This window comes from Coffea eugenioides, chromosome 3 (assembly GCF_003713205.1).
Source record: "Coffea eugenioides isolate CCC68of chromosome 3, Ceug_1.0, whole genome shotgun sequence".
Taxonomy (NCBI): domain Eukaryota; kingdom Viridiplantae; phylum Streptophyta; class Magnoliopsida; order Gentianales; family Rubiaceae; genus Coffea; species Coffea eugenioides.
Window position 1 is genome coordinate 12,050,314 of NC_040037.1, and position 12,002 is coordinate 12,062,315.

At 37.6% G+C, this 12,002-nt stretch overlaps 2 protein-coding genes across 2 annotated transcripts; both read left to right on the forward strand.

The window, feature by feature from the left end:
* LOC113765363 lies at positions 1-5,086 on the forward strand. Its single transcript, XM_027309511.1, has 7 exons — positions 1-696; positions 1,023-1,125; positions 1,297-1,823; positions 1,973-2,066; positions 2,178-3,043; positions 4,529-4,633; positions 4,730-5,086. Exons 1-7 carry the CDS (start codon positions 49-51, stop codon positions 4,811-4,813), a joined length of 2,427 nt encoding a protein of 808 aa, XP_027165312.1. The 5' UTR covers positions 1-48; the 3' UTR covers positions 4,814-5,086.
* Positions 5,087-7,502: 2,416 nt separating this feature from the next.
* LOC113766050 (putative late blight resistance protein homolog R1B-14) lies at positions 7,503-9,884 on the forward strand. The gene has a single exon (XM_027310277.1). It carries the CDS (start codon positions 7,503-7,505, stop codon positions 9,882-9,884), a length of 2,382 nt encoding a protein of 793 aa, XP_027166078.1.
* Positions 9,885-12,002: the final 2,118 nt, after the last annotated feature.

Here is a 12,002-nt window from a genome sequence, read left to right on the forward strand (position 1 = left end):
TTCAGCCCTCTCCTCCCTCAACTTCGATCAATCGTTCTTTCAGCAGCCATGGAGAAATCATTGCAGATTCGTCCCCGAAAACGGAAGCAATACTACTCATTGAAAACATCTTCAAACCCCTTCATGGGCAGATTCACTCGCAGCAAATCTCAAGTTCATTTCCACCAAAACCGCTCCGGCCGGACCTGGACGGATATTACCTCTGATAAGTCAATTTATCACCAGAAATTGCTGCAAATTTCTCCTCTCAAGAAACCCAAAAGGGTCCACTACGAGATAGTAGAAAATGAAGCTGCATTGGACTTGTCCATTAAGGATCTTCGGGCCCGGGCCCGAAGAGTGTTCTCACCCACTACTGCAGTTGTTGAAGAGGAGAACGGTACTTGTCGGGTGGGATTTGATTTTGGGGAAGAGAATTGTAATGGGTCCTCTAAAGTGTTGGAGAATTTTGGAGATCTTGAGTTGGGGGTAAAGGGTTTGGATCCAGATTTGGGCTCCTGGGCGGGCTTTGGTGTGGCTAACCAAAAGGAAGGGAGGAATGAGAAAAAAGAAAGTGTTGATCCGGGTTCAAGGGATCCTGAACCGGGAACGGAAAGTCATGGGCCTGCCAGTAAGGAGGATGAGGTGGATTTGAGCAAGATAACCTCACCTGTCAAGGAGAAAAATGGGTTCAACAAAGTTTCTAACTCTGGAATGGTAATAAATTTGTTTAGTTTTTCTATATTCTGTTTTTGTATAATTGTTTTAATTGATCTTTGTAAGGAAAATGGTGTATATGAACACTCAATGGGAGCTTAAATTTTGCAATTTTTGTGCCTTGGAATTAGATGGACTAAATGGAAGAGAGAATGAGATTATTTGTTAATTTTTTACTGCAATTCTATTTCTAGCCATAGATCCTTTAGTAGATGATGCCCAATTACTATTAGTCTTAATTTTGGTATTATTTTGCTTTCTTTTTGTTGTCCTTTTTTGTGTTTTCTGGGCTAATGGTAGAATTTGATGTGGAATTTCTTGTATAGATACTCAATTCCTTGTCTCGAAGGAAGGTTTTCAAGTCTCCAAGCTCTTTCAGCTATAGAAGATTGCTACCATTTCTAATGGACATGGCGAAGGATGATTCTGGTTAAGTTCTTCCCCCTTTGAGCAGTCCTTACAAGTAGTTGCAAATGTATCAGAAGAGAGGTTTCTTTTTCTTGGTTATGTAGTAGATGATATGGATCAAATGTAGAATTAGTGGAAAAAAAAAAAAATTGATAGACATCATTGTTAACATTCTCTGTATTTTGTTTATAGGTACTTCAAGAATTGAAATTGTTGACAAAGATTTTTCTTGCCAAGTTCAAAACCTGAGTAATGTAGATTATACTGTGTCATCAGCTCTGATGGATACTGAGAATGCTAAAACCAAGGATGTTGGTCAACATATTGATGATAATAAATTGTTGGAGAAAAGAGATATTGAGAATGTCAAAAACAACTTTCATGTAAGGGAGCAGGATCCGAATGATCCCAACAAGAAGTTGCTTCAAACTGAAGAAAATGTCAGCTCATTTGTGGAGGGGATTGCTAATGAAAATGGTTTAGCTAGAGGTGATAAATTGATCGAAGATTGTGTACAGACAACACCACCTGATGCCACCATTTTGAGCGAGATTCATGATCATGATGATAGGGCAAATGGAGAAATTAACAATTTGAAGACTGGGAATCACATCCTTGGGCATCCAGCAAATGGAAGTATGTGCAGCAATCAAACATTCTTGCATGAGAATTTGCATAGGAGTCCTAGAAGAAATAACACCATTTCAATGACTAAAATGGTAAGCAGTTTCTCCGTTCTTGGTTCATATGCTTAATGTAATTGGAAGTTGAAGATCAATATTTTAGCACCTTGCAATGTTCCAGATATATGATCTGAGATTCTCGAAGTGGTTGAATTTGCTAATTAAGATGTCTTGACACTGCACAGATTCTTAATCCATGTTCTCGGTCGAAAATATTCAAAACTTCAAGCTCCTTCAGCTACAGAAGATTATTGCCCTTTCTGATGGATGTTGCCAACAGTAAATCAATGATATCTCTTATCTTTTCTCTTGTTCAGAGCAACTAAATCTCAAATCAGCATGCAGAGTCTTTCACAAACTAATCTTTATTATACCAATTTCTTCTTGTAGGTTCTACCAACATTGATCAATCTCCTAATATACGGAAGATGGAGAATGATCAGCATTCACCACTATTGGCTTCTTCAAATAAGGATGCCTTCTTGAATAAGAATGAAGTTGACATATTCCAGGAGAAAGAAGCTAAAAATGATGAACCATGTTGTCCAATTGCTGTCAAGGTCCATTCCATTGATGGTTCATCTGATGACGTCTGCCTAGATTTGTCAACTCCCTTCTCCAGTTCCCGCAGTTCTAATGGGAAGTCTAACCCTGCATCTTCTGAGAATATCTCTCAACGTGATATGCTGAATTGTTTGCAGGTGGAAAGTTCTTCAACTTGTACACATGGTCAATTGAATAATCCCAGAGATTTGGAAGTAGTACTCCCTACAGCTGATTTCAGAGTTTGTGATGGTGAAACTAACTGTTTAACAGAGACATCATGCTCCGCCATTAAGGATGACTTTTTGCCTAAAGGATCCCTACTGGAGTTCTCGCAGCATGAACAAGTTGATATTGAAAAAAACAGCCTGGTTGAGGGCCAGGATAATAACAACAGCAAAGCTGCCAATATCAGATCTCTCTCTTTGGACCAATACTCATCAGGAGTTGGAGTTTTTTCCTTTCAAGGAACTGATAGTTCTATAAAAGGAATATTAAAGAGAAATCCAAGAGGATGCAGAGGGCTGTGCAATTGTCTGAACTGTGCTGCCTTTCGCCTGCATGCCAAAAGAGCTTTTGAATTCTCAAGAAATCAAATGCTTGATGCTGAAGAAGTAGCTCTGGGTTTGATTGACGAATTAGCTGAGCTTCGAAATTTGTTGGAAATATCTGCAGTTGATGGCAGCAAACTTGGTGCCTTCCCCTTCAATAAGGTATAACCGCACATATTAATAATATACCTCTCATGCAAGTTTTGCCCTTCTTGTTTAGTCTTTGTGCTAGTCAGAGTCGATCTCCTAACTGTTTGCATCATCTTTGGTGCATTCTTTTGGATCTTTGGCTTTCTGTACTGAAAGAGTTGCCCGACTCAATCTTGTTCTCTTTCGCCTTCTCATTCGAGGGAAATGCATAACACTGTGTCCAGCTGAAATCCAATGCTCTTTCATTACAAAGTCCTTTGTCTTATCTTTCATGACGGGTGAGGAACATGCAGATTGCTCAGAACCTTGTCTAATATGCTGTCTTGGTGTTTAGATTGAAAGCAATTCTGTACTCATAGCTTTAACTTAATCTGAGAAAATTTGGAGCTGAAGTGTAGTGATTCTTTTCATAATTTCTCAACATGCTAGTTTTTAAATAATCTGCAAGTCTGCAGCTAGATTTCTCACTAGATTATTTTAACTTTTTATCTTTGCCAGTTTGATGCCCTACTAGTTGAATTTGCCCAAGGAACTCACTTTGAATTACTGATACACAAACCTAGTAGACCTGACAAGGTTGTCATCAGGACCATTTTGCATAAAGGAGCATCTTCTACTGCATCGTCCTGCTTTTGCAGTTATTAGGGTGCATGGTTGCTGAACTCTATCCAACAAGGGCATCTTTTCCCATCTTCTAAAATTAAACCTAGTTCTATGCTCAGATGCTTGTCTTTTCCTCGTAACTCTTTTTCATCTTCATGTAAAATTCAGTGATTGTCCCATGCAGTAAGCACCCTTAGAAGACAATGTTTGCTCAGGTGGATCCGTGAATATTTTTTTCAGATGCTCCTCAATCTAACAGTGGGGAGTCGTGTGTTAAAATATGCTCTAAAAAATATGTCCTGATCATACTTAATCATATGAGATCCATAAAGAAAGTTGAGACTTCATGCTATACGGATCATGTAAACTTACCTGGTATTCACTGTTGGAACATACATCTTATATTTCCTGACATAGGGTTTATATAGCTAAAAACATGAATTCTTGTACTTCTCAAGTTACAATCTGGTGGATTTACTTGACTTCCAGTGAAGATGTTTAACACTGGATCTGTACTTTAAACATGCATTCAGTATGATCTTCTCTTTGTTGGGTTCACCACCAGTGTGACTACTTACCAGCCATCTGACACTAAATCTGAAACATAAATCATGCATGTTGCTTTTATGCTTTAAATTAGTATCAATACTTGAACTACTTTGACTTTTCAAGAAAATCAGGAAAAGAGTTTCAATCAGTACCAGTCTATGTTTTATGCATTGATGAGCACCATTGAGCTCCAATGCTGATATGGTTGTGTAAGTCTAACTATTATGTTATGCACTGTCTTGACTCTTTCTCTCTAATATGACAAAATGAACTTGTCCCCATTTTATATTGGGAAAAGCTGTAGATGTCCAAGCATCTGATCGTTTTTATAATTCATGGTTTCAGCTTCTGGTGAGAGAAGCGTGTCAAAAAGCATTGAAAACAGAACAACAGGCCAAACAACGCCTTGGCCAAATGATTGATGATCTGAATGTGCACTGCAGAATCACAGTAAGTGGCAATTACTGTTTGCTAATGCTTCTTTATTTACTCAACTTGTATAATCATTTATTACTGAATACTTTCTTACGTGCTGTGATGTCCCAGCCCCTGCAGCCCCCGGGGGTGACATTTTCCAGACGTATTGAAGAAAGGTCTATTCCAAGCAGGGACCTTTCAGCAAGACCCTAATCACCCAAATGGAGAGCAAAAAGAGAGTGATTTTAGAAGCTCAAAAGTTCATATACATGCTAGCTGCCTGCAGAATGCTGAAGCAAGATAGAGTGATGCATCTTCTGGCAGACTGTTAGTATCTTAGCATTCCGTGGCAGCTTTGGCTGCAGAGACAGGTCTTATTGTAGTTACACACCTTAACTTGTTTCAGTAATTATGCGTTGGACACAGGATTTTTAGTGTTAAATGATGGTAAGGCGAGGTGCAGCATACTTTTTATACATTTGTATGTACAGGGTAAATTTTTATTATTATTATTATTTTTTTTTTTGCCTCTCTATTTAGAAAAGATTATGGCTGGCTTTCGTTTAAGAATTTTGACAATCTTAAGTACAAAAAACTTCATAAACATATCAAGATTTCTTTCTGTTAATTAACATCTCTGCTTCAGTTCGTGAAAGCATGCAATTTCTAAGGAGATGCGTTGTAGATTTGCTTAAATTATTTGCTTGTTGTCTTCTAGTTTCATTTCTGTGATTAACAAATTGCAGTTGCCCTGCCTGGCTAACTCTCCCCTGCTTCCTTCCTCATTTTACTGATCAGTTAAATTGATCAAACAAGCAAACAATTGGTCTTTTAGTAAAATTTGTCATCAATGATTGAACTAAAACCAACCTAACCTGTCCCACTTTTAGTTGCAAATTAAAATATGCAACTGTTCATACATAGTTCAATTAAACGATATTAAGAAGTTTAAGAGAAAGTGAATCACAAAGGCCAAAACACATGGAAGAAAGTTGTCACTTGTTAAAGGAAATGAAGAGAGAACTCAGGAGGGGGTTAGTAGAGAAATTTCGAATTTTGTAGAAAATGAATAATCTTTGAAAGGCAAACAATCAAAAGCTTTTGTTGGAAACAAGAACCATATGTGAGACTCAATATAAGCGAACCGCGAAACAATTATTTAGTGGTATATATAGTTCATAATGAGGAGTGAGGCTTCTTCGACTTTTCGCTACTTGAACAAAAGCGAAAAGAAAAAGCTTCTTTCACTCTTTCCTTCTTGATCCCTTTCCGTTGACTAAGAATTTCAGAGGAAAACAGTGTGTGAAAGTTAAAGGTTCGTAGTTTAAGCTGTGAAGCAAAGCATTTTAGGCTGTTTTCCTATTCAAAAGAGGGATAGAAACTTATGGAGATTGCTATAGATCCTTGTAGCTTTGACAACACCTTAAGGTTTCTGGAGTGGGTTGAGATTAACTGGGATTTGGAAGCTCCAGTCAAGGTTCAAGTCCATACCCTCAAATTGAAAGCAAGATTTCTCAAAGCTTTTTTCACCTGCACAGGAAAGTGGTACATCAACAACAATGGCTTGAAAGCCATCCTAAGGCAAGTTGAAGATGTGGTCCTCGGTGCAGATCAAGAACTTCAACCTCTCTCGTTGAATTTGATACCAGATAACTTGGTTTGTTCAATCTCAAGTGCACTAGAAAAGCTTGATCCAATAAAGCCACTCATTCAAGAAGTTTATGCTTTGGTTGCGCAGTCAACAAGATCCATTAGCTCAACAACTGATGCTGTTGTGGGACTTATTGACACTACTTTAGGCTATCTGAAGGATCTGCTGAAGTATAAAGCTCAATCAATTGCCAATCTGAAGAAGGAAACTGAAGCCCTTGAAGAGAATCTGAGGTATCTGGGATATTTACTAAGAGTAACTAAAAAATACTTGCCAAGGGAGCATGATGACAGGTTAAGGGATGTTCTGATTCATTCTGAAGCTGCAGCTGATAGCACGGGATGTCTTATGTACCTGTGCTTGGACAACAATAAGATGGATGAACGCATGCTGAATGAGGTGAAGCTTCAACTTTCTTATCTACAGCATAGGATTGAAGTTATTCTGCCAGATGTTAGAAAGGTGTATCTCAGAGCCTAGAAAGCTTCGAGTTCTCTACAAAAGAGTGATTTTTCATTGAATGAAATTCTTTATCTTGAATCTCTAGGCAAAATTAAGGAGATATTGCACGTTTGTGTAAGTGTAGAAACTTGTGTGATGCAGCGGATCAATGCTCTCGAGGATGAGTTTAAAATCCTAAGGGATTATCTCATGGATACTTCAGCTCAAGAGTACACTGATACTCATCCAAAATTGAAGCATCTGTTTCTGCAAATCAAACATGTTATGGGCAGGGCGGCATGTGTTATTCCCTCGTTCATTGACAATGATGTTACTGAGGACACTGTTAGACAACTGGACCTTGATGCTCGTGTTTTGCTTGAAGAGTTCAAGGTTATCAAGCAAGAAGCTAGAGATATCTATGACAGCATATTGCCAAAATCCCAGAGGACCAAGTTCCCCACAACAAACGAATTAGGCTTTGTGGATTTTGTGATTCAGAATGTGAAGCAGCTGCTACACTCTAAAGATGACTTCATTGCTCTATTGTGGCATCAAATTGAGATGGTTCATGATCACATATTGTCTATGAGGGGAGATTTTATTGAAATTGCTAAGCATCCATGAGAACATCAAGATCTGAAAGATCCCTGGACACGTTTCAAAGATGTTGTGTACCATATAGATTATGTTGTCGATTCGTTCCTCATCAAAGATCAACCTCTTTGGTATCATAAGTTGGGGCTATTTTATGCCATTGAAGATATTAAGATTATAAGCAGAGAGGTCAGTGATATCAAAGACAGAACAATGAATCACGTTGCAGCCCTGAAATTTTCCTCCAATGTTGCCGGTATTTCTTCACAAGCTAATTCAGGAGAGTTTCAAGTATTGTCACGTTCCATTTATGGGGCCGGAAATGAAGCAAACAAGCCTGGTGATTTCGTGGAACTTTTTGAGGATGAAGCAAAAAAGATAACGGAGCAACTCACCAATGGTATAATGCCATTGCAGATTCTCTCAGTTGTGGGGATGCCTGGAATAGGTAAGACAACACTAGTTCGTTCAATATTTGAAAATCCTTCCGTTCTTCTGCACTTTCATGTCCGTGCAAGGTGTTGTGTAACTCAGGTCTATCAGAAGAGAAGATTGTTGCTTGAAGTTCTGCAGCAAGTTAGTAAAGTAAGTTACAAGGTACTTGGAATGACTGACGACAGGCTGGCTCTGAAATTATATCAAAGTCTAAAAGGCAAACGTTATCTTATATTTGTTGATGATTTGTGGGATATTTGGCCGTGGAATGATATGAAGGCTTCTTTCCCAGATGATAACAATGGGAGTAGAATTGTATTCACAAGTCGATTTCATAACATTACTTCACAAATCACAACCAATAGTATCACCATTTTTCTGAATCCAATATCAGATCTTAGTAGTTGGGAGCTCTTGCAAGTCAAGCTATTTAAACAAGAAAGTTGCCCCCAAGAACTTTTTGGAATTGGACAGCAAATTGCAGCAAATTGCAAAGGCCTACCAATTGCTGTGGATTTGATAGCTGGACTACTTGGGACAAAGGACAGAAAGAAGGAATCCTGGAAACAAATTGCAAATGGTTTGAATGCTCACCTTCTTGAAGACCAAAATGGTCAGTGCTTGGGCATGCTAGAACTCAGTTATGACAACTTACCAAATCATTTGAAGCCATGCTTTCTTTATTTTGGAACATTTTGTGAGGATATAGAAGTCCCGACAAGTAAGTTGATACGGTTATGGATTGCAGAAGGATTTGTTGAACTGCAAAAGGATGATAAAGGAAGCTTAGAGGGTGCAGCTCAGAAGTATTTGAATGATCTAATTGCTAGGAGCTTAGTAATAATCTCCAAAAAAGGATCTCGAGGTGGAGTTAAAGCAAGCCGTGTTCATGATCTCTTGCGTGATTTTGCCTTGGCAAAAGCTAAAGAAGAGTCCTTTTTGCTAACAACCAACGGATTTGAACAATTATCTTCGGTTGGTGATTCATTTTATGAGCCATATCGTCGGTCCATCAATTATGGATCAGACTATTTTCTCAGAAGTTCTTTGAATCCAGCACATTTGCCAGGAATAACTCAAATCCAGTTATATTTTGGACTCCCTCTCCCTGCCTGTCATGTGTACCAAAAGCATGTGGCCATGGGAGTAAATCCTTGTCCACGTACCCGCTCTATAGTATATCGTGGGAGTGTATTACGCAAGGTTTCATTGAGCTTTGACAATTTCAAGCTCCTTAGAGTGTTAGATATTTGGGCCATCGATATCGACTATTGTCCTAACATATTTAAGTTGGTTAATCTAAGGTTCTTGTCACTCAGTCACTACAGAAGAAAGAGCATCCCACCAGAAATTGGCAACCTCCGGAACCTGGAAACTCTTATGTTGGGGAAAAATCACAAGATTGATGTACCAACGACTGTTTGGAACCTGGTGAAATTGAGGCATTTCCTGATAAGGGGCTCTTATACCTTGCCTCCTTGCAGTCAAGAATTTCTAGAGAAGCCCTTCAAGTTTCATAGCTTACAAAGCCTTTCGACGCCAGATTTAGCATTTGGAGAAGATACTGAGCAGATCATGAGAGGCCTGTGCAATCTTCGAAAGCTAAGTTGCAGGTTTTTGTATTCTTGGGATTACACTTCCAACTGCATCCAGTTCCCAAATTTGGACTTCCTCACCCAACTTGAATCATTGAAGGTGGCCTACAGGGGAAAGGCACTTCATAAGGTTCAATCTTGTAAGTTCAGCTTTCCTGCGAATGTTAAAAAATTGACATTGTCAGGTTTTTGCTTGCCCTGGACTGAAATTTCAAGCATTGGGAACCTACCCAATCTTCAAGTACTCAAATTGTTGGATGATGCATTCGAGGGGACAACATGGGACATGAATGAAGGAGAATTTCTTAATCTCAGTTTCTTGAAATTAGAGCGGTTGCAATTATTACATTGGAATGCTTTTGAAGATCATCTTCCCAGCCTCAAGACATTAGTGCTGGTAAATTGCAAAAAACTTGTGGAGATTCCCCCTTGTTTAGGAGACATACCAACATTGCAGAGGGTTGAATTGCGAGGTTGCAGTCACTCTTCTAGGAGCTCACTCGGAGTAATTAGGGAAAAGCAGATAGAAATGGGAAACGAGGAGCTAGATGTCACCTTGGGGTAGCCATCAGAAGATTTTTTTACTAGCTAGAAGTGGATTAACAGTTGTATGTTTTCCTAGTTCCTTGTGTATTTATTTCAGCAAATTTATTGCTTTTCCATTAGGAGAATGTACATGATGATCAGAAAAAAGCTCTGAAAAACAGAACAACAGGAGAAATATAAATGTTTCAAAATGCTTCTCTAATCTTTTTTTTTTTGGTTATATATCTTGTTTGCAACTGACTTATTTACATGTTACAATCTACCAGCATTTGCGTGCAGCCAGCCAAGAGCATTGACCTTCTTCACTGAAAATGGAAGAAAAATCTGTTGCTCCATGCTAAGAGCTTCCAATAATACCCTAAGCACTAGAGGGAGAACAAAGTACAAAGTGCTTCCAAAAGCTTAGTTCTGTAAACTTGTACCTTGTAAGCTGCCTTGTGGTTGCAAAAGCATCATAGTTTGATGCATCTTGTGGCAATATATGACTTTTGGTCGCAACTTTGGTTTCAGGCAGAGCACTTGTGACCTGTTGAGAAATGTTGCTGGAAATTTGACAAAACTCTCATTTGTGGCTATAATGGTCAGATTCTATTTATGCCTGTCTGTCTTAATAAACTATGCCACTTATGTCTTGGAGACTATGATAGTTGAAATACAAAACTTTTCTGAGATTGAATTCAGTTCGAATTTTCCAGCTGATTAACATTCTGCTTCAGTCAGTATAAACCTGCATTTAATTCGGGATAGTAGCTGTGATGTCCCTGTAGTATTTTGCTTTTCTTTCTAGTTTCATGTTTCTTTTATGAACAAGTTTGAGTTGCTAGCATTAGTGAACACTTCCTTTGATTCCTTCCTTGATGAATGGTGAAAAAAAAAATTTCACAGTAGGATTTACACACACACACATGCGCCTATAAATTCTCAATCCTAACATACCTTATAAACACTGATTACTTGTCACTAGAGCTACTCTTTCCTTTTACAGGTTTTTACTGAATGACTGCGTACAAGAAAGTCAATATGAATTACCTGTTCAGGATCAGAAGTTAGGCAAGTAAGGAAACAGAACTAGGATGGTTGCAACTTGCAAGTGAGAATTTTCTCCTCTGCTTCAGAAATAAAATGGGATAATTGCAGAAACCTCTCCTGAGGTTTCTAATAATTTCACTTGGCTCCCCTAAGATTTTAAAAATTACACCTACCTCCCTTGCCCATTTAAAATGACAATACTAACCTTAGTATTTTTAATAAAACTCTCTTGTTACTATGTCTATGCAAAGAATGGATTTTATAATTTTTTTACATTTTTCATTCTTATTCATTTCTCTTATATTTCATTAGAAGTATAGAAGAGCTATCAATGTTGTTCCGAATATCTATCCAAATTAAACATTAAACTAGTAATATATTTTGATAACTTTTAATATCAGCCAATTTTTTTGTAACTCTTTTTTTTTGTATCAAAATCAAGGATAAGTCAACAATAATTAAAAACAAATAGCCCAAAATCACCATTAAATTATGATAGTTCCATCAACAAACTAGTCCATAAACTTTTATTAAAAAGAAGTCCATAAACTTTAAAAGAAACAAATTAGCACTTTTTTCTCTATTTTAAAATGAATTTATATTTCCAATAAAGCACTATGAAAAATACCCTATTATAGAAAAAGATTTATTGTTATAATTGATTATCAAACAACAAATATTGGCAAAATTGACACACTTCTTGTTCAGAAGAACAAATTGAACTTTGTAAGATAAGAGCATTTTAAGGTATTCATTAAATTTTTTACTCTATTTTAAAGTTTGGTTACCAAAGTATCAAATTAAGGGAGGTAAATGTAATTTTTAAAACGTTAGTAAAAAACCTCAAGGGAGGTTTCTGAAATTGTCCCAAATAAAATTAGCAGAAGTCCCTTAATATAGTGTATTTGTTTTACACACATGCCCTGTATCTGTTGTTGATCATATTTATTCTTCAGAAGACACTAATAAATTGTACTTTTGGATGGCATGTTATTGAGATTCAGTCAGGATCACTGAGGGGTTCAAGTCACTGTCAGATGATCTAGGATACAGCAGGCAATGCATGTAACTGAAATTGACCACACTGAAGCATAATTGAAGACGCATC